Source organism: Carassius carassius, chromosome 2 (assembly GCF_963082965.1).
Source record: "Carassius carassius chromosome 2, fCarCar2.1, whole genome shotgun sequence".
Lineage (NCBI taxonomy): Eukaryota > Metazoa > Chordata > Actinopteri > Cypriniformes > Cyprinidae > Carassius > Carassius carassius.
This window is the reverse complement of record NC_081756.1, coordinates 6,084,478-6,106,910: the sequence shown is the minus strand read 5'-3', so window position 1 is coordinate 6,106,910 and position 22,433 is coordinate 6,084,478. Positions and strand designations below refer to the sequence as shown.

At 37.4% G+C, this 22,433-nt stretch overlaps 2 protein-coding genes across 2 annotated transcripts in view; both read right to left on the bottom strand.

Annotated features, from left to right (window-relative positions):
* Window positions 1–834: 834 nt before the first annotated feature.
* LOC132096331 (copper chaperone for superoxide dismutase-like) lies at window positions 835–6,132 on the bottom strand. The gene is made up of 8 exons (XM_059501620.1): window positions 6,047–6,132; window positions 5,333–5,405; window positions 3,330–3,467; window positions 3,082–3,256; window positions 2,814–2,874; window positions 2,615–2,692; window positions 1,404–1,507; window positions 835–1,179 (listed from the first exon to the last, which is right to left on the bottom strand). Exons 1-8 carry the CDS (start codon window positions 6,068–6,070, stop codon window positions 1,026–1,028), a joined length of 807 nt encoding a protein of 268 aa, XP_059357603.1. The 5' UTR covers window positions 6,071–6,132; the 3' UTR covers window positions 835–1,025.
* Window positions 6,133–6,483: 351 nt separating this feature from the next.
* Window positions 6,484–22,433, bottom strand: part of LOC132100903 (serine/threonine-protein kinase D3-like) — a 17,877-nt gene continuing 1,927 nt past the window's right edge. The window contains exons 3-18 of the mRNA XM_059505832.1: window positions 15,431–15,569; window positions 15,203–15,334; window positions 13,030–13,184; window positions 12,748–12,952; window positions 12,376–12,453; window positions 11,218–11,332; window positions 10,984–11,107; window positions 10,820–10,897; window positions 10,473–10,686; window positions 9,851–9,879; window positions 9,583–9,762; window positions 9,333–9,494; window positions 8,214–8,312; window positions 7,674–7,941; window positions 6,886–6,971; window positions 6,484–6,793 (exon numbers count right to left, since the gene is read on the bottom strand). Of these exons, the coding sequence (XP_059361815.1) occupies window positions 6,611–6,793; window positions 6,886–6,971; window positions 7,674–7,941; window positions 8,214–8,312; window positions 9,333–9,494; window positions 9,583–9,762; window positions 9,851–9,879; window positions 10,473–10,686; window positions 10,820–10,897; window positions 10,984–11,107; window positions 11,218–11,332; window positions 12,376–12,453; window positions 12,748–12,952; window positions 13,030–13,184; window positions 15,203–15,334; window positions 15,431–15,569 (2,247 nt within the window). The 3' untranslated portion in view covers window positions 6,484–6,610. The remainder of the gene's footprint in view (window positions 6,794–6,885; window positions 6,972–7,673; window positions 7,942–8,213; window positions 8,313–9,332; window positions 9,495–9,582; window positions 9,763–9,850; window positions 9,880–10,472; window positions 10,687–10,819; window positions 10,898–10,983; window positions 11,108–11,217; window positions 11,333–12,375; window positions 12,454–12,747; window positions 12,953–13,029; window positions 13,185–15,202; window positions 15,335–15,430; window positions 15,570–22,433) is intronic.

Here is a 22,433-nt window from a genome sequence, read left to right as displayed (position 1 = left end):
TATAGCCAGTTGCACGTTTATCTAGGGCTTTTTAAAAAATACAGTCAATTTTTTAAATTATATAAATTATTAGTTTGGTCTTATTTTGGTCAAAACAGATGCTTTTTTTACCATGTAAATATGACAATATACAAGCATGATATATGTGCAAAAACAAACAAAAGCACTGAATTTATTTTTAGGTAGGAATATGAATAAACAAGTGCTTATTTTATTTGTACAACAATGATCATTACAAATGATAACAGAATAATGACGTTTTAAATTAAGACACTTTAGGTTACTGCTGAAGAGCTTGTTCAGAAGAATGAAATTCAGATCAATGGCAGGTTAAAGTGAAATTACAGAAGTCCTATTTTAGATTTGTTTTGTAATAGTAGCATTTATAATATTGTATTTTATTATTTCATAATAATTGATCATATTTTAAACTGAAAATGTTTACAAATGACACCATTTAATTTTTTTTTTCAGTGTATAATAATTTTAAGCTTTTTTATAGAACTTCGAGGTAACACTTTACAATAAGTGAACTAGTTTAACATAGACTAAGAATGAACAATACTTCCACAGCATTTATTAACCTTAATTTTAATTTCAACAATGATTTATTAAAACTGAAAGCTGTGCTTGTTAACATTAGTTAATGCACTGTGAATGAACAATGAATGACTGTATTCTCATTAACTAATGAGACTGTAATAAATGTACTGTTCATGGATCGTTCATGTTAGTTAATAGATAATGGAACTTTATTGTAAAGTGTTACCAAGTCTGATTTTCATCTTAAAGCAGCAGTACGGAAAATCAAACATCACTACGATAATTGTACATTAACACATTCAGTATTCACACAGTTTGATTTCTCCATCGGTGTCATGTGAATACATTAAAACATGGCTCAGAATCTAATTTAGTACAATCTGAACAGACACTGACGACAGCTTCAGAAAGCAGTGTTTTCGGTCTCTTATCATTCATTCATGTGCATCTGTGGTCCCTGACGCGGTATCATCCTCACCCCGTCACAGATTAGCAGTCGGTGCGTCAGTGACTTTACGTCCCTTCCCAGCGATGGGTCGATCTCTCTCCTCCCACAGAGTCACACCATCACAGGCACAGATCTGTTTGGGGTTTTGAAACAAGCCGGCGGAGCGGGCGATGACTCCACAGGCCAGCCTGAGAAAACAGAGAGAGAGCGAACGTTAAGCAAACACACACTCGGTCCACTGAAGGACATCGAACAGCTCTGGACTGAGTGGGATTTCGGTAGGAATCAATACCAAGAAGGCTGAATGATTTTAAGCTCAGGCTCAGTCTGTTTGTATCACACACACAAGAAGCAGCTCGTCTTTTTAATATCCCTGTGATATTGTATTTGTCTGGATAGGAATCTTCTTCACCTCTCTCCAGAGTTTCCTGTTATTTTGGACAGCGGGTGTTTCCCACGCCCCAAATCATCCTCCCCAGAATCCACCACCAGAGACCGACCAATCACATCCCACACCTGCCAGGAGACACGTGTGACATTAAAAATCACAAAAAGGGAATAAATTAACATGTGCCATATTATTATTTAATATATGTTACCCTGGACTGTAAAACCAGTCAATTTTTCTAAACTGAGATTTATACATCTGAAAGCTGAATAAATAAATAAATAAATTATGTGTTATGATCGGACAATATTTGGCTGAGATACAACTATTTAAATATCTGGAATCTGAGGGTGCAAAAAAAATCAAAATACTGAGAAAATCATTTTTGAAGTTGTCCAGATGAATTCTTAGCAATGCATTTTACTAATCAAAAATTAAGTTTTGATATATTTATGGTAGGATATTAACAAAATATCTTCATGGAACATGATCTTTACTTAATATCCGAATGATTTTTGGCATAAAAGAAAAATGGATAATTTTGACCCAAACTACCGTATGTATTTTTGGCTACTGCTACAAATATACCCCCAAGACTTATCTATGTAGTTTTTATTAATTTGATCCCAGTTTTAGTTATTTTAGTACTTTAAGTTAAACTAAAATGAGAAATGTTGCCTTTGCATCTACTTGAAACAAAATAACTTTTTTAGATTTTATTTTAAGTATGAAAAGTCACGTTTTTCTATGGGTTACTTTTAGTTATATTTTTACTATAATATATGAAAGCCCATTTCCACCACGGGTTAAAAAAATAAAACATAAGTTCCACAACTCTTTTTTACTTTACATGTTTATATCTGACTTAATGAGCTTATAACACGCATTTCAAAGAGAACAAAGTCTGAATTGTGAGATAAAAGGTTGCAATTCTTAGTTTTTATTTTTTAGTCAGTGTCGGAAACAGGCTTGAATAATAATAACCCTGCTCAGATCTGTGCATGATTATTTTCAATGACACAGAGTGATAAGAGTTCAAAAGAGAGATGTGACCATGTGAAAGGTTAATCAGTGTAATTAACATAATAACAGAGGCTTTATATAATGACTGTACTTCTAATCACTCTACTGTAGGCTTAATAAACACACACCTGACTGCTCTGCTCTTACTCTCAGCTTATAGAGCAACACCAGACTGCATGTTGAAATCTTAAAGACAAACACAGCTTCATGACCTTGATCTGAGAGTCTTCAAGCCGGAATGAAGCTCTGCCATCAGGAGCAGCCGTGATATTCCCCAGATCTCCTACATGCTGGAGACCAGACAGAGATACAGCATTACTCCAGACACCTCCAATCACTTCCCTTTCCACACAGAGTCAAGGCCAGTCACAATACATAAATATACCATAAAATAATTGATAATGTATGTACCCTCTCTGAGTCCTGAGGAGCTCCATGCTTTTTCCTGAATGGATTGAAATGATCTCCACAGCTGAGAGACAGAGAGAGAACACATATATAATAATGATTACATAGCAAAAACTCTGCCATACACAAGCAAAAAACTATTTCACCGCACTGATTTCAGCTACAGATGAGCTAATGCAGTGTGCATTTTGTATTTCAGGGTCTTCAGTTTGACTGCACGCTCTCTAATGGGTGTTGTGATCTTGTGGTTGAAGGTCAAGGGTCATGGTACCTCATGCAGTCCTGTGTCAGATCGCCCAGTTCATGCACATGCAGGCCGTGAGGTCCGGGCGTCAGTCCGTCAATCGTCCCGTCAATCAAACAGCGGTCCTGTGACAGCTGCAGGAATCTGACCACGCCCTGCACTAGCCCCGCCCCACTGAGCATCGCCACAGCAGCGCCCAGATCTGACACACACACACACAGACGGATGAGATCTGTTCATCACAGCGGTCAGTCTCACAGCGTCTGAGGTCTCACCTGTCTCTGAGCCGCCCATTCCCGTCAGGACGGCCCGTCTGCCTGTGCTTTCGATCAGACTCTGCACCTGTAGAGAGGTGAGCGCCGTCTCCACCAGAACCTGCTCCTTAGCCAGGTCTACATGCACCGACTGAACTCCTGCACACATACACACATGAATCAGAAAACTGTGGAAGCTTGTTTTAGTCATGGGATAAAAAAAAAAAATTATTATAAAAAAAGGTCATTGCAATTTTTTTTATCTAAAAACAAACAAAAACATTTGTAAAAAAAAATATATATAATAATAACTTTGTTATTCAATCTAAGTGAGAATTTCACTGCTTTAGTTATTTTGATAAGTAGCTTACATTAAAAGGTCTTAAAAGGCGACTTTTTAATCTCACAATTCCAACTTTTTTTCAGAATTCTGAAATATAAACTCACAATTCCGAAAAAAGAATTGAGATAATGCTGGGTACACACCAAAAGATTTTTTACATCTTATAAGATTTTCAAAATGTGATAGACCACAAACACGAGGATAACAAATCCTAGATTTAACCGTTCTGCTCTTATAGTGTGTGGTGTGTCATGATGTGACAAAGACAGCACACCACACACAAACAGAGTCTCGACTGTGAACACAGGAAATCTCGCAAGACTTCAGAATGATCATAGCAGACGATATGCAGGAAGAAATTCCAATGATAGTGTTTGGAATGATTTTCACAGGAAATCCACGGTAAAAAAAGAAAAGGGTTTGGGTGAAGTCGTGGAGACGGCGGGGACATGTTTTTTTTTTTTAATAATTGTTGTTCTCAGTTCTCTCTTGGAAAAGAGATCTTATTCTCTTTAAAAAATTTCCTTATTAAATAAACTTTAAATAATTGTTATCAGATCATACATCACTCTTTAAGAACGTGATTATTCGCTTTCTAATTGGATATTGTTTAATTTCACGTGATAATCTCCGGAGCATGCGCACATTTGTCCTCAGGGTTCCCCCCACACATCAGGGTTTCTGATCGTAAATATTAAACATGGTGAATAATCGGGACATAGGGACCAAAATCAGCCCGATTATCTTTTCGTGTGTACCCGGAATAAAAAGTCGAAATCACCTTTTTAATTATTTATTTTATGGTGAAAAAAATAAAATAAAATTTTGGGATGTAAACTAAATATAAACTTAAATATACATTTATATTTTATATAAAAATATATTTAAAAAAGTAAGAATTGTAGAATATAAACTCAGAAATCTGAGAGAAAAAATAATTGTTAGATTTAAAGAAAAGAAATACAAGAATTGTGAAATATAAACTAAAAATTCTGCAGAAGTAAGAACTGGGGAAGTTTATATTTCACATTTCTGACTTTTACCCTCAGAATTCTGAGTTCACATCTCGCAATTCTTGTTTTTTGGGGGGGACTTTTTATCGCAATTTAAAAAAAAAAAACATTTCTTCTCAGAATTCAGTTTACAGTCCGCATTTTTCAGAGTTCTGAGAATTTTTTTACATTTTTATTTGACTTTTTTTTTTTGTGATAAAAAGTCGCCATTACTTTTTAATACAATTTAATATAACAGAAGCAGTCAAATGTTACAATTATGTGTTTTAATCACAAAAAGAAGTATTCAAAATGTATCAGTTAACTTGCAATCCGCAGAGTGAAAATTCGTTTTTCAAATACTACTTTTAAATGTCAAAGAACTTTCCTTAAAATCTGTAACTGTCTGCTTGTTTTGATGTAGTAAAACACCTGCAGGCTCGTCTGGTTGTATTTCTTCTGTCACTGGCCATAATTCTAACTGCATTATTCCTAACATCAGGCTGAGAGCTGAACAAATAGTTGTGAAGTGGCTCAGATTCAGACAGGAATCGTGTGTTTGTGGCAGTTTTTCTACTAAATGCATCATTTTTGTTTGAGAAAGCATGACACGCTCCGGCGATAAGTGCTGGATTTCACGGAGTAAATCTGCTGCAGGGCGCTGTGAGAGAAGGAAAGGTTCGACTCACCCGGCTCTTTCTGCAGGACGCCCTTCACTGCATTAACACAGCTGTCACATGACATCTGCACCGCAAACTCCAGCTGAGAATGTGAGAATGTGTATAGTTAATATTTATTATACGTTTTTTAAGCATTTTGATCATCCTTTTACAATGCACTTAAATCTGCAGTGTGACAAATTATTTTTTTAAATACACGTTTAATGTATATATGTATATGTGATCATTTATAAATAAATAAATGTAAACAATAATAAATAATTAGCTGCTTCTATAAATGTTTTACAATGGTTTTTGGCCGTTGTACCTAGAAATACCATATACTGATTATCACCTCATAATAAACCGCATGCAAAAAGATAATAATCATGTCAAGCCAGCCGCCTAAATGCTGACATTAAAAACTATAATAAATTTCAATAATAATATTCCTGAGAGTCGAAATATAACGTGCAAGACTAAAACAGCACGGAAATGAAGAGGTAAATAACTGTGCAACTCTCCAATGATAACACGTTATGGACATTATGATTTAATCAATAAAAGGAACTTAAACATGACTTTTATGAAAGACGTTATTACAGTTGACCAGAGTTACTGATAACCTTATTAGACAAATAACACTTTCATATTTAATAAACGTAAATAAAGTTTAATATTTTAATCGAGGTTTAGTTTTCATAACAGTATTTCTCTAAATAATTGTTTAATTCATTTATTCACCTTCGCAGTTCTGTTTGTGTCCATCTCCGGATCGCACGCCGACGAAGGCGGAAGTTCCGCAAAGAAAATATTCTAAAATAAAAGTCCTAGTAAGGGAATAGAAAATGACGTTACTAAAATAAGAGTCCCTTGATGAACGACTGCAAACCACTTATCTATAATAGAGAACATAGTCATATATAGATCAGCGCTGCAAACGCAATAAAGGCAAAGGTGAGATCGATTGGTTAATATCCCTGGATTTAATCCAGTCGATTATGTTTGATTTGAACATGAAATCTAATATATAATTTTAGAATTTAGAATTGACAGCAACAACTTAAAAAAAGGTCTTCTTTTTAAATTGGTTAGCCTGAAATAATAACATAACATAACATAACATTTATTCTATTAATTTAACATGGTACTTTTAGTTTCCGAGAAAAACAAACTCATGGTTAATCTTTTCTTTTTTATTGAAAAACATGTCAAACATTTAATCAAACCCTAATAATTACATATACAACACAGCATATTCACAACTGCTGATATAATACAATATTCACAGCTATACTAATGTAAGATCTAAGTGGCTGATGGCTGTTGTTTCTGCTCTACACTTGCTGCTGCGTCTGCTAGATGTTCTGGGAAACTGAGGCTTTTCTCCAGAGCGTAGGCTCTCCAGCGCTCGTCATCCGCCTCATGCGTGAGATAGCGGTATCCCATCCGCTGCTCAAACTCACGCAGGTCACACCACATCTGGAAGTTCTGCAGCAGGAGAAACAGATGAGACATGCATACATCACTCAATGTCCTTAAATGACTTCAACCTGAAATGACTTTGGAGTAAGTCCCCAGACCTGAAACCATGGATGACCCATGGCTTTGCCGACACTGAACCTGCGTCTCACCACCACCTGCAGCAGGTTATTGATCAGGTTCACCGCTGAGAGAGAGAGAGAGAGAGAGAGAGAGAGAAACACATCAACAGAAAGAACTGAACCACCCGAAATAATTAGAAGCCTGATTGCATCTTTTTATCATTCAGACTTTTCATTTTCTCATGATTCAGACTTTGTTTCAAGCAATTCTGACGATTCTTCTTCACCTTACAATTACTTCTTTTTTTTCTTGAGTCAGTTGTGAGATGTAAAGTCAGAATTACAATATACTAACAATCCAGACTTTTTCTGCATTGAAATAAAAAAATAGATAAATAATTGCAACCTTTTAACTCACAATTCTGACCTACATCTTGCAATTGTCAAATATCAACTTGCAATACAGCTCATAAACTCATAACTGCATTCACAATTCACAAAAAAGTCAAGGCAGGGTCTCTACACTTCCAACTCATTTCTGACAGCTGTAAGCCTCCAAGAGTTTAGTTATCTTCTGTCGTGCTTCAGTGGATACTGTTCTCTAATTCTGATCACTGTGTTTTCCACAAAATAAAGTTTTTTGCTGTTGAAATGCCTTGTTGTTTTTTGTCAAACATGTTGGTGGAAGAGTGCAATACCCACAGCTGATATTCCTCCAAATTTTGAACGATGAAAGTTAACAATATTTCAGAAAAAATCAAGTATTTATAGATGTTCTTTAATTTTGATCTCCTCTGTGTGTGTATATAATAAGTAAGGGTTCTTACCCTCCAGGGAGATGAGGGACCATGGCTGGCGTGGATACATGAACGAAGCGTTAGTGATCTGCTGATTGATGTCCTCATCCTCGTTGAAAGGGAACGTCCCACTCAGACTGACGTATAATATCACGCCCACGGCCCACATGTCCAGAGAGCGATTGTAACGCTTGCTACAGATGACCTCCGGAGCCAGATACGCCGGCGTCCCGACGAGAGTGTGCCTGAACGACTTCTGCCCGATGATGCGAGCGAAACCAAAGTCACACAGTTTGACCTGAAACAGACACCACACGTGATTACATTTAGGACTTTGACTTTACACATTCATGCATTTGGCAGATACTTTCATGCAAAGTGATCTACGTACATTCAGAACATGAGCACTGAATTCAGTCACTTTCATTGCATTCAATGCACAAAAAATGTTATGCATTGGGTTTTTTCATTCCCTATAAAGCTTAAAAGCAATACCTACATATCTGCATCTCTACATGCAGTTCTAGACTTGACTTTAAGAGTAAAGAGCCACACATCACAGTATCAGACCTGAGGAAATGGTTCAGGTGAAGCCAGCAGCACGTTTTCTGGTTTCAGGTCACAGTGTGCAACGTCTCTCATGTGCAGGTACCGCAGAGCCTCCAAAACCTTCAACACCAACCACAGACTGACAGGTCAGCACAAACCACAGCAAGACTAGAACTGGTTAACTGGGAAGAACATTTGAATAATTAAAGAACCTTTTGTGTAATGGAACGATTCCTCTCTGTTTTATTATTAGCATGATCTGTATGGTTCCATGAAGAACCTTTAACATCCACGGAGTCTTTCCATTCAACAAAAGGTTCTTTGTATTGGAAAACGATTCTTTAGATGATTAAAATGTTCTTCTCACTAAGAAAGCAGTGTCGTTTTTAGTAAGAACCGGTTACTGAAAGAGTTTTTGAGGAACTAAACATGGTTCTTCTATGGAATTGCTACAAAGCTCGCTTTGTGAGCTTTATTTTTTAGAGTGCATGACCTATAGGAAGTGGAGGAATGTGAAACTCACACACGACTGTTTTCAACATTGATAATAATCAGAAATCTGTCTTGACCAGTAAATCATAATATCAGCATGATTTCTGAAGATCATGTGACACTGAAGACTGGAGGAATGATGTTGAAAATACAGCTTTGATCAGAGGAATAAATTACATTTGAAAATATATTACAATAGAAAATGGTAATTTAAATTGTAACAATATTTCACTGTTTTTACTGTATTTTTTTTTAAATTGGTGAGCTTAAGAGATGTAAAAAATAAAATGTAAAAACAACCGTTAAATAATGTTCTGTATAAGGTGGTAAAAAAACATTAATTATGGCTATTACAGAAGTACAAGTTCAGTTTAATTCAAGTTTACTTGTATAGTGCTTTTCCAGATACAAATCAATTTAAAGCAACTTTACAGAAAATACAGTTTCTACAATATTTAGTAGTAGCTTATCAGTGATGACTGTCAGTTTATGTGCATATGACAGTAATTTTAGGAAAAATTAATACAAGACGTAGTCAACCAGATGATGAACATTATTAACAGCAATTATTATATGAAGCAATCTCACTTGAAGCAATATTTGGTAGTTCAGTATGTTGTTTCAGGGTTAGGGTCAAAAGAGTTTTACCTGAGTGACTAGAAAGCGTGTGGTGCGTTCAGTCAGACGTCCGTTCTCATGAGATAAGATCATCTCTAACATATCACCGTGGAGCTTCTCCATCACAACGAAAGTATGTTCCATTGTCTTAAACATCCCTTCTAAATTAATGACTCCTGGATGAGACAGTCTCTGAAACACACACACACACACACTAGGACGATAAAACAACAACAAAAACAACACGATTGTCTGAATTTGTGAATTTGTGAACTCATACCTGCAATATGGAGACCTCAGTTTTGGTCTGTTCCTCCTGTTTAGCGGGAAATCTTGTTTTATCGATGACTTTAATTGCAACCGGACGTCCCGTGTGTCTGTGAGTGCCTCCGTAAACCACGCCAAACTGACCCGAGCCCAACACCTCATCAGAGAAGATCTGATAGAGCTCACTGATGTCCTGCAACACACGCATTCAGACGCTCCAATCCCTCTTTGAAACACTGGTTATTTCAGAAATATTTTTATGATAAATAATCAAGTCTCACCTGGGTCTCCTCACTGCTCTTTCCGTCACCTGACAAGAGAGGACGTGACATTTTATTTGACATTATAGACAACATGAAAGATGTAGATGCGTTTGTTTCTTCATCAGATGTGAAGAAATCACTTGTTCACTAATGGATGCTCTGCAGTGAATGGGTGCCGTCAGAATGAGAGTCCAAACAGCTGATATAAACATCACAGTAATCCACACGACAATCAAAATCCACCCACAAATTTGTTTAGAGCTGTTCTGACTTTTAAACTGCGCAGATTTCTCTCCTGATTCAGACTAAATGACTTTTCACTGGAAGAAGTGAAATTATGAATTATGGACTTGTATTTTAACCAGAAGCAATACTTTGAAGTTAGATAGACATTAACTGATGAACCGGAGTGGTGTGGATTACTGTGATGTTTTTATCAGCTGTTTGGACTCTCATTCTGACGGCACCCATTCACTACAGAGCATCCATTAGTGAACAAGTGATGCAATGCTACATTTCTCCACATCTGTTCTGACGAACAAACATCTTGAACAGTCTGAGGGTGAGGACATTATAATTTTTGGGTGAACTAAGAGTATATTTATAGACTTGTTAATAATTCCTGTCTTGTTGCTCTAACCGGTGTCGTTTGTCGTGTGGCACACGGTGCCCTGCACCGGTCTGAGGGCCTGACCGAGAGCTGACTCCCACGACGGGCCGTCCTGATCCGCAAACACACAGTACACCAGAGATACGGTCACCAGCTCGAACGAGTGTGCACTATTGCCTGTCAGCACAGGAACCTTGAGCTGAGCCGGACCTCGAACCTGCAGCACCTCTGACAGAGAGATCTCCTAAAAATCAAGAACACACAGCTGTGTTAAAAACTTCATGACAGTCCTAAGATGAACACTGTGTCAAATGTTGCTCTATTTCACATTATAAAGTGTTAAAGGTGACATTATGCGTTATAAAACACTTACAAACCTTATAGTACTTATTGCTGATTTCATTCGGGTACATGGTGATACATTTCCCATCTAATACCCAGTAGTGACGTTTTCTCTGAAAAGAAAAAATATTTATAATATATAATATATATAAGTAAAAAAAAGAATTATATATATATATTTATATATATAGTGTCTCACCAGTGTGTCGGAGTTGGTATGATGGATCAACCAGCCTTTCTTCAGCACTCCACTGTTTCTTCTCTTGCTGTGTTTGACTGATTGCACCACTCGCATCAGAGGGATATTAACACTGAAACACGGCCTGACACACACACACACACACACACACACACACACACACACACAGAGAGAGAGGTGAACATCTGAGCTCAGTCAGCAGCTGCTCTGATCAGGTGAGATGTGGATCCTTACGCATTGGGCGGCTGCAGCGGCGTCACATCCGCGGCCGGCGGGTCTTTATATCGCAGCTCTTCGTAAAGATCATTCACTGACACCACCGTCGAGTTCTCATCAGACTCACAAGACTCTGAAAATACAGTACACTCACTTAAAGAAGACAAAAGACAGAAATAAAGACATTACATTCAGTAAAATCATATCATACAATGTTTTACAGCAACTGTCATACAGAAAGAGGGACACAACAAGACTCATACTACTAATATACTACTCATATTTTAGACATTTGACATTGTGTTTATTTATATATTTTCCATGTGCAATTTTTATATTTATTTATGCATTTTATTCTGCTCACTTAGGCTACATTCATTTGATCAAAAAAACAGTTAAAACAGTAATATTGTGAAATATCTTTACAATTTAAAATAGCTGTTTTCAACTGTAATATTTCTTAAGATGTAATTTATTCTTTTGAAGGAAAGCTGAATTTTCAGCATTGTTACTCATGTCTTCAGTCTGACATGATCCTTCAGAAATCAATCTAATACGCTGAATTTGAAAACAGCTGTTGCTTTATGTTTTTGTGGAAACCATGATACATTTTATTTTTCAGGAGTCAATAAAACATTATATGTGTCTTTACTGTCACTTTCAATCAATTTAATCCATCCCTGCTGAATAAAAGTGTTATTTCTTCTTTAAAAAATAATAAATAGATAGATAGATAGATACATGTCAATACTGATTTCCAGTATTTTATCAGTTATTATATATAATATAAACGCACATGATTTATATCATATAAATATTACATGATAAACAAATAAACATGCAATCAGGCAATCAAATAAAATATAAATACTGGTATATTTAAATATTAATGTAAAAACATTTTAAATAAATAAAATATTGAAATATTAATATAATACATATAATCACTACATAATAAATAAGCAATTAAGCAAAATAACAAACACGTTTTTTTTTACTACCTTTAATTAATGCTGATGTAAAAAAAAGTATGTCTCTATAGTGGTGGACTCGTAAACTAAAACATTCTAGAAGTAGGAAGAAAATCTTTAGAAACATTTTGATTATTCTCTTTTAATATGGGTTGAAATGCAACCGAGAAATGTTTTTGTCCCATGCACACATAATCAAACTGACCTTCTCCGTTTGCTTTCTCACCCCTGCATTCAGGAGGAACGAGAGTCTCACACCTGCGATGACAGTTAAACTTACAGTCTGGAGAGAAACGCAGAGAGAAAGGAAGATGTTACCGCTCTTTCACACCTCAGGAGAAACACTGCTGAACGAGCACCAAAACAACTCGTAGCCAATCAGCAGTAAGGGGCGTGTCAATTCATGATGGGGGAGGGGCTGTTGCATAGAATGTTCATCATTTGAGGGCGGGGCTAGCAAGATAGGGGTGTGGTCCTGTTTATTTTTTTACTGATTTATTAACTTTCTCAGTATCAATTTTCGAGACACAACTATGTGTTTTCTTTACATGCTGAATGTTTTGAGGTGATCTCTCACCGGAGCACTGCATGCCCTGTCTGAAGAGGCCCTTGAGCAGCCGGAAGCAGTACTGGCAGACCGTGGGTTTGGTGTAGGTGTGAATGTGGAAGGTGTGCGGGACGCGCGGCTGGGCCTCCTTCCCCTCCGACAGCCCCACAGACACCGGCACGTCGGCCCAGGACGGAGGACGCGAGCGTGTGCACGGCGGCTTCGACATACTGATCTGAGGGAGAAAACAAAGGTTTTCAGGGAGCATTTCAAACCCCTCGCTGAAACATGAGGGTCGGTTCGGATCGTCACCTCCTCAAGACTCCCGCCCGTGTGACTGGAGAGCGACGGGGTCCGCGGTCGTCCGGGGGGAAACAGCGACAGACTCGGGCCGCAGCGGCGGTACACACGAGAGCAGTCGTTGGGCAGCTTAAACGCACAGCGCTTGTGGAAATCCAAACCGCAGCCTGCAGAGAGCAAGTCAAAGAAACACTCTCAAACACCTCACTTTCAGACTTCAAAACACTCTTAAAGGGATACTCCATCCCAAAGTGACAATTTCATCATTAATCACTTACCCCAATGTTGTTCAAAACCCGTAAAAGCTTCATTTGTCTTCGGAACACAATTTAAGATATTTTGGATGAAAACCGGGAGGCTTGTGACTGTCCCATAGACTGCCAAATAAATAACACTGTCAAGGTCCAGGAAAGTATGAAAAGCATCGTCTGAATACTCCATCTGCCATCATTGAGTCAACCGTAATGTTATGAAGCGACGAAAATACTGTTTGTACACTAACAAAATAAAAATGTATTACTTTATTTAACAATTTGTCTCCCCTGTGTCTCTCCAAATCAGCGTAGCACCATTTTGGAGAATATGAGCTGAACTCAAACTGCATACGCTCTTCTGTGTCAGCTGCGACACAAGGATGCACTGTTTTCTTTCAAATCAAAGCATAAATACACGTAGAAAACATATCTTTGTGCCATGGCTGACACAGAAGAGTGTAAGCAGCCTGCGTTCAGCTCATATTCTCCAAGTTGATACTACGCTGATGTGGAGAGACACAGAAGAGACGAATTGTTAAATAAAGTCATTATTTTTGTTTTCTTCGCATACAAATAGTATTCTTGTTGCTTCATAACATTACGGTTGACTCAATGATGGCAGATGGACTATTCTGATGATGTCTTTCATACTTTTCTGGACCTTGACGGTGTATTTTATTTGGCAGTCTATGGAACAGTCACGAGCCTTGCAGTTTTCATCCAAAATATCTTAAATTGTTTTCCGAAGACAAACAAAGCTTTTATGGGTTTGGAACGACATGGGGGTAAGTGATTAATGACAAAATTTTCATTTTTGAGTGGAGTATCCCTTAAAGACAATATAATGCAACACAAATAGTATGGCACTAAGCAAAAAATGAAATGTTTTCAATAAATATTTATAAATAACATAATACATCTAAAAATTATAATAAATAGAAATACAAAAAATAAGCAACTAAGCTATATAACAAAACGTAAAAATTCTGTATACATCTTTGTTTTAATGCATGTTAATTACTGCACATTTCAGTGTTAAACAACATAATGCAACTAAAGTAAAACTACACATCATGCCATGGATGGCATTTAAATTAATGTTTATACATAAAATCAATACAGTACAAATTTATATTGTAGTAATAAATATAACAATTATAATAAATAAATAAATTGATCAATAAATAAATTATTATGCAATAAAATATAATGTAACTTCAGTTCAATAAATATTTTAAGTAATAAATAAATAAGCAATTAAGTAATAAATAAATCTAAACATTAAAAACAATGCAGAAACTAATGTCATAGAAACTAAGCAAATCTAATAAATGTAAATGCATATTTCTAAATATTATAATTATATTATAAATATGAATATAACTAAAGCAAAAATATTAGAATAAATATTATATAATAAAAAATAAATTGATAGATAGGTAAACTCTTCATAACAACAAATATATTGTTTTAAACAAGATAATACAACAAAAGGAACACCAAACATCATGTCATAAAAACTAAGCAAAAATAAATCAAATAATAAATATTTAAGAAAAATATAATTTATTATTATGAGTATATTAAATAAGAAACATAAATATCATAATAATATAAATATTAAGTGATAAACAAACAATAAAGCAAGGGTTATAAAACTTCATTTTACTGCATTTAAGTATTTAACTTGGTCTTACTTTAAAGAAACAAACAAACGTCTGCACACCATTGGCTCCAAAGATGCAAAACAATTTAAAAATGGACTTCACACAAGGTTATGTTTCGAGTTCACAGGCTCTTCGTAAGACAAGAGCCTATGGCGCACTGACTTTTATTAGTTTTTTGTGATTGTTTTTTTGTCAGGCACCCATTTTTGGGCTTTTTTTTGCTATTGATGTGCGTGCATTGGTTTTGTCTTCACGTAGTCATACCTTCACATTTCAGGCCCTGTCGGACGAGTCCCCATAACATCTCACCACAGTAGTGACAAAACGTAGGTGTGCGATACGAATGGACAACCAAAGAATGTGGGCGGTACTTAGTCTCAGTCACTGAAGTCGTTCCTATAGGAATCAACATGATTGACTGTCAGCATCATCTGCAGTGATAAATAATGCAAATGCTTACTGGATGGAGTGTGTGTGTGTGTGTTGACTGACCAGCGAGCACCACCTCCAGCAGATCTCCATCCCGTATTTCGTGTTTCTCAGTGAGTCTCTGTAAGATCTGTTCTGTGTTTGGCTCATGTCTGAATAGCAGCAGCTTCTCACCGAGACCCACGACACTGCACTCCGGAGCCTTAACCACACACACACACACACACACACACTCAAACATTAAACATACACTGGCTATGTGATCTGAATTGAACTCTGGAGTGCATGATACTTGCACACTGTCAAAAACATGCAAATGATTAAAAAAAAACAGAAAAGTATAATAAAGCTGATCGTTAGTACACCGCGGCAGCGTTCGTGACAGCCCTCCAGTTAAGCCCTTCTCGTGTTAAGACCGAAGAGTGTAAAGACAATCGACTTAATCTCTTTTTCATTTCTGTTTCTGTTTTATAATGAATTCTTACTATGTGTTTCCAGATCCCTAATATCACTACCGCTCGCAAACCACGCATCACACAATGTAGACAGCACAATCTTAACAACCTGCACACTTTGCCTATGTCTGGGTCGCCGTGATTTTGACAAGTAAGACATGTTCCTGGATCAACATCTTTTGATGATCCTGGATCAACATTACTTTCCAGAAATACATACTTAACCCAATCCCTACCCCTAAACCTAACCCTAAGCATAATTTATTCCTAAAATCAGATGGAAATGATAGCGGATTAACAAGAGTGTAGAAGCACTGAATCCTGATTGTAAGCCTAAAACTGACATTTCCTGAAAAGTTAATCCTTAATTCTGATTGGTTGGCTGGCCTCGACACTACTTTCTTTTTCTCTTAGTCTCTGGAATCGCCAGTGTGCTGTAAACAAAGTCGATTTCATTACTTCTATTATTAGTCATTCACAGCTTAATCTCATGGCCCTCATAGAGACCTTGATCAAACCAAAGGACACTGCTACACCTGCAGCACTCTCCAATAATTTCTCATTTTCCCACTCCCCCCGTTTGATTGGAAGAGGTGGAGGTACTGGTCTGCTCATCTTTAATGATTGGAAATTTAATCCTTTACCATCTTTGAGTATCAAAAGCTTCTTTGAATCCCATTCAGTTACTGTTACCTACCCTCTTAAAATATTTTTTTTAGTTGTCTATCGACCCCCAGGACCACTGGGTAACTTTTTGGATGAATTAGATGTGTTGCTCTCAACCTTTCCTGAGGATGGTACTCCCCTAGTTATGCTTGGAGATTTTAACATTCACCTAGATAAACCTCTGTATGCTGATTTCCACTCTCTGCTTGCCTCTTTTGATCTCAACCGAGTGTCAACTACTGCTACTCACAAATCAGGCAACCACCTGGACCTTATTTATACATGACACTGCTCTACTGATCATGTACTGGTTACTCCACTGCACACGTCGGATCACTTCCTCCTTACTCTTAACCTCAACATGGTCCCTGACACATCACTTACCCCTCCACATGTCATCTTTCGATGTAACCTACGCTCACCCTTACCCTCCCAACTATCTGCAATGGTTTCATCTTCACTTCCTTCCCCTAAACTGTTAGCATCTTTTGATGCTAACAGTGCTACTGATACTTTCTGCTCCACTCTTACATCTTGTTTAGACACTGTTTGTCCCTTATCTTCCAGGCCAGCCGTAACACCCCTTCTGCCCCTTGGTTATCTGATGTTCTACGCGAACACCGTTCTAAGCTTAGAGCTGCTGAAAGGGTGTGGCGCAAATCCAAAAATACTACTGACTTTAAAGTGTATCAGTCACTCCTATCTTCCTTCTCTGCTAATGTCTTCACTGCTAAAATGACATACTACCATAACATAAATTAACAATTCATCTAACTCTTGCATGCTTTTTAAAACTTTTTCCTCGCTCCTTTGTCCTCCTCCTCTCCCTCCTGCTTCATCTCTAATAGCTGACACCTTTGCCACATTTTTCATTAATAAAATTAAACACATCAGTCCACAATTTTCCACCCCACAATCAGTCAAGCTCCTATCACCAGCAAACATACACTAATTTACATCCTTCTCTTCACCCTCTGAGGCAGAAGTCTCCAAACTCATCCTTTCTAATCATCCTACTACTTGCCCGGTTGATCCTATTCCATCTCATCTCCTTCAAGCCATTTCTCCTGCAGTTGTACTTGCACTCACTCACATCATTAACATATCCCTCCACACAGGTGTTTTCCCCTCATCATTTAGACAGGCTCGTATAACTCCACTACTTAAAAAACCCACCCTAAACCCATCTCTTTTAGAGAACTACAAACCAGTTTGCCTTCTTCCTTTCATTGCAAAAACACTTGACCGAGCTGTGTTCAACCATTTCTCACACAGAACAACCTCCTTGACAGTAACCAATCTGGCTTCAGAAGTGGACATTCAAATGAGACTGCCTTGCTCTCAGTTGTTGAAGACTGGCAAGAGCGGAATCCAAATCTTCAGTACTTCTCCTGCTTGATCTCTCCGCTGCTTTTGACACAGTTAACCACCAGATCCTCCTATCAACTCTACTGGCAAAGGGCATCTCAGGAACTGCACTTCAGTGGTTTGAGTCTTACCTATCAGATAGGTCCTTCAAAGTATCTTGGAGAGGTGAGGTGTCCAAGTCACAACATCTAACTACTGGGGTGCCTCAGGGCTCAGTTCTTGGACCACTTCTCTTCTCTGTCTACATGGCATCATTAGGTTCTGTCATTCAGAAACATGGCTTTTCATACCACTGCTATGCTGATGACACTCAACTCTACCTCTCATTCCATCCTGATGATCCGACGGTAGCTATTCGCATCTCAGCTTGTCTAACAGACATTTCTTGCTGGATGATGGACCATCGCCTTCAACTCAACCTTGCCAAGACAGAACTGCTTGTGATTCCAGCAAACCCATTGTTTCATCAAAATTTCACCATCAAGTCAGGCACTTCAACCATAACTCCTTCAAAAACAGCCAGAAGCCTTGGAGTTATGATTGATGATCAGCTGACTTTCTCTGACCACATTGGTAAAACTGTCCGATCCTGCAGATTTGCTTTGTTTAACATCAAGAAGATCAGACCCTTTCTTTTGGAACATGCTGCACAACTCCTTCTTCAAGCTTTTGTTCTGTCCAGGCTGGATATATATATATATATATATATATATATATATATATATATATATATATATATATATATATATATATATATATATATATATATATAAATATTAGATAGAAATAGTAAATAAATAAGCAGTAAAATTACATATATTAGTACATTATAACATTTACATTTATTCATTTAGCTGACGCTTTTATCCAAAGTGACTTACAGTTGCTATATATGTCAGAGGTCGCACGCTTCTGGAGCAACTAGGGGTTAAGTGTCTTGCTCAGGGACACATTGGTGTCTCACAGTGGATTCGAACACGGGTCTCTCATTAAACTTTAATGCAACAAATGCAATACCAATCTTCATGTCAAAAACAAACAGACAAATGAATAAATGAAATCATCATAACACAAAACTACTGTTTTAACTATCATAATACAACAGAAGTAAAACAAAACATCAGGTTATTGATAAATAATAAAGAAAAAGCATCAAATGACTTAGGACTTCTAGCATTCTTGAACAAAGACTTATACTACTAATTCATTTGAATTAAAATGTTTTTTAATGCATTTATGAAATTTTGAATCAAGTTGGTTTTAAGAGTTTGTGCTAGATTGTGAAAATAATTTCAGAAATTTGGCCCTCAAGAATACAGCAAACACTGAAAAACTATTCGCGCACACACACACACACACGCACGCATGCACGCACACACACACACACACACACACACACACCCACACACACGCACACACGCGTACACACAACACACAAACACATACACACGCACACAATGTGAGGAGACCATTGAGCACAGAAACTCTTTGTCATGTCTATTCTCTTCTACATTGCGTAAAAGGGTGTAAATTAGATCATCTAATATAATCACAACCACACACCCATGCAGACCCCTGCTGGGCACAAACACTACTTTAAGAAACATGTACATTGAGTCTGTGTCTGAAACCGCAGTTCTAATCATGGCGATCAGCATCATCAGATGAGGGTGAAAGTGGGTCAGATCACGTTGGCCCTGTAGCGGCTGAACTCTCTCATGCTGACGGCTCTTAAATGTCAATCATTCGCTTCTCAATTCCAACGGATGTGAGTCAAACTGAGACTCTCCTCAATAACTCACACCTGATATTCAATCCAAGGACTGTGAACTCTGAACACTGAACACAACTGTATTAAAAACATAAGCAATTTTCTTTTAGCTAACAGTATTGAGACTACAAAATCATGGAGTGCTTGTGCCAAAATAAATTGTTTACATGCCTAAATAAACGAAAGTGGGGTAAACGTTTAGCAGCGGGCTCGTTTTGCAAACCCCAGATAGCACATGTACTTCTGCAAGATGTATGTTAAAGATCACTTCATCTGGAAAACAACTTCTGTGTACAAATATCTGACAGACGTCTTTAAGATTTCAGTTTTACATGCATTTTAAATCATGAACATCTTAAAGACATCTTCTAAACGTCTGTTAGAAAAAGTCCTGTAGACGTATTTTCCAGACATCAAACAGACGTCTCTGTGATGTTTGTGTGCTATCAGGGATGTTCTCGTCTATATGCGAAACTTTGCAAAAACGCCCAGGAAACTTTTTTGCTGTAATGAATATATTTGTAATTTGCATTATTTATTTATGTTTCGATGTGAATTGCAGCGATAGGGGGCAATCTTTTAATGACAGCACTAAAACTGTGGGATAACAGGGTTGTGGGGAAATATGATGCATAATAATATTTTGTTTTAACATTATTTCAAAAATACCTAAATTACTTCATTAGCTCATATTTGCAGCTTCTTGGTACCGCAACAGAGCTTTCTTTGTAATTTAGGCCTTCCTCTTCCACATAAGCTTCAAACAGCATTCAACTTCCTGTTTGAGACTAAACACTGAAGAACGTCTGAGAACCCCACCGAACACACTCACTCTCAACTTGAATGCATGACAAACAGACAAAAAAGGCGAAAGTAAAAGCAGATCTCAAAGGAAAAAATAAACTGCTTGCTCGATGATACTTTAACGATAAGGCTCCAAGGTCTTAAAGCCACTTGAAAGGTCAAAAAATTTGAGAAACACACAATCAAACTGCATTTCCGTTCCACCCTGTTACACACGACTCAAGATGCTGGTCAGGGTGTCTCTTTGTTGTGGTGCTGCGCAGATGTGAAGTGTTTACCTCATTTTCAGATCACTGGAGCTTCTGGAAACTCTCAGCATGAAAACCTGTCAAAATGGGATACGCTTCTACTAGCGTACTGTGTCTTTACCTGCAGAAGGGTCGTTTACAAGCTGTGCATGTGCATTGAAGATGCCTCATCGCTGACATTCCCCTGATAGCACATGTACATCACGGAGACGTCTATTTGACATCAGCAAGACGTATCTTTTAGAGTCTTTTCTCATCTGCGATACGTTTATAGGATGTTTCCTATCGGATGTCAAATAGACGTTTTGAAGAAGTTTGAGTTAGAATGCATGTAAAACTGGAATCTTAAAGATGTCTATGAGGTGTTTGTACACAGCAGATGCAGCGATCTTTAATAGACATCTTGCAGACATATGTGTGTTGTCTGGGTTCTGAGCTTTGGCTCCTCTAGAGGATCAGAGGTAGATTTCCACCTCGCCCAGTGTTTTCTGTTTTCTAAGGTAACCAGGTATTTCGATGTGAGAAACCACTGGAAACGATTCAGTGCGTGTGTGAACTGTCTGAATGAATCAAATGGACTCACAAACAATTTAAACCTTTTTTCTTTCTTTCTCAAAACGGTTTTACAGATTAGATCAAAAGTGGCATCGTCTGATTTATAACAGCTGATGGTGAAATGTTTTCAGGTTTAAAAAAAAAAAACGGAAGTGAGCTATTTTCTTCTAAAGTGCTAGACTTTTGAGAATAGCCGCTTCTGGAAAATAAATGATGTTAAAATAACAATATTTTCATATAACCGTATTTCTGAAACAACTAAAATTAAACATGCAATGTAACAAGGTAAAGCAAAAATATTGTGTATTACTAATATTAATCGTAATACAAAATATGATTCCCATACTATTCAAAGAAAATTGTTGATACTGTAAAGTAAGCATGTGCGTATGTGCATGTCTCTTATACGTATATAATGTTGTTAGAAGAGATCGGTGAGCGTTCATGAAGGTCAGTGTGTTTGTGTGTATATGTGTGTTTGTGTGTGTGTGTGTGTGAGATGATCCTGTCCCACTACAGTGGAAACGATACCATAAGGAGGTCAAGCTGAGAAAAAGGTGTGTTTGAGTGTGAGTGAGTGTGTTAGGGGAATAGTCTGTGGTTGGAAAGTTACATGCAGATGCTGAGAACCACAGCGGACAAACAGAGAGGCGGCCGCAAGGGGAGAGATGCTGAAGGAGGAGTTACTGACGAGTGTGCGCGCGCGTGTGTGTGTCTGTGTGTGTGTGTGTAGCAACTAATTCAGTAGCATCTCAACACACACTGTCTTTAACTTCCTCTTCTTTCACAGAAACAAAGAGGTGTGAATTCTTTAAATATTTTTTTAAAAACGGTTCATAAAAAAATTGCTCACCAAGGTCCTATCCTAAGACAAGCATTTATATTGATCATACTTACTGTTGTGCATACTGTAGCAACAGCCTTGCATCTACCCAGGACAACCTGGAGACTGCACAACAATCTGCTAAAAACCGCTCTGAGCATCTTAGGTATCACATAGCAACAACCTTGCATCCACTCAGACCAACCTGGCAACCTGCTAAAACTACACTGAGCAATTTAATGACCTCATAGCAACACCCTTAAAGCTCTGATGAAAATTGGCCAATGACAGTCAATATTCAAGGTCTGAACTGAAGGTGAACTCAGACTGCATGTTGGTATTTAGGCACCTGTTGTGAACCAATCATTGTTTAAAC

Excerpts from the sequence above, each read along its gene's own strand:
- LOC132096331 (XM_059501620.1), bottom strand. The coding sequence starts at position 6,070 with ATGGACACAAACAGAACTGCGAAG. Across the intron at positions 2,875-3,081 it reads CTGACACAGGACTGCATGAG|CTGTGGAGATCATTTCAATC; the intron begins GTACCATGACCC and ends TCTGTCTCTCAG. Across the intron at positions 1,508-2,614 it reads TTGAAGACTCTCAGATCAAG|GTGTGGGATGTGATTGGTCG; the intron begins GTCATGAAGCTG and ends GTCTCCTGGCAG.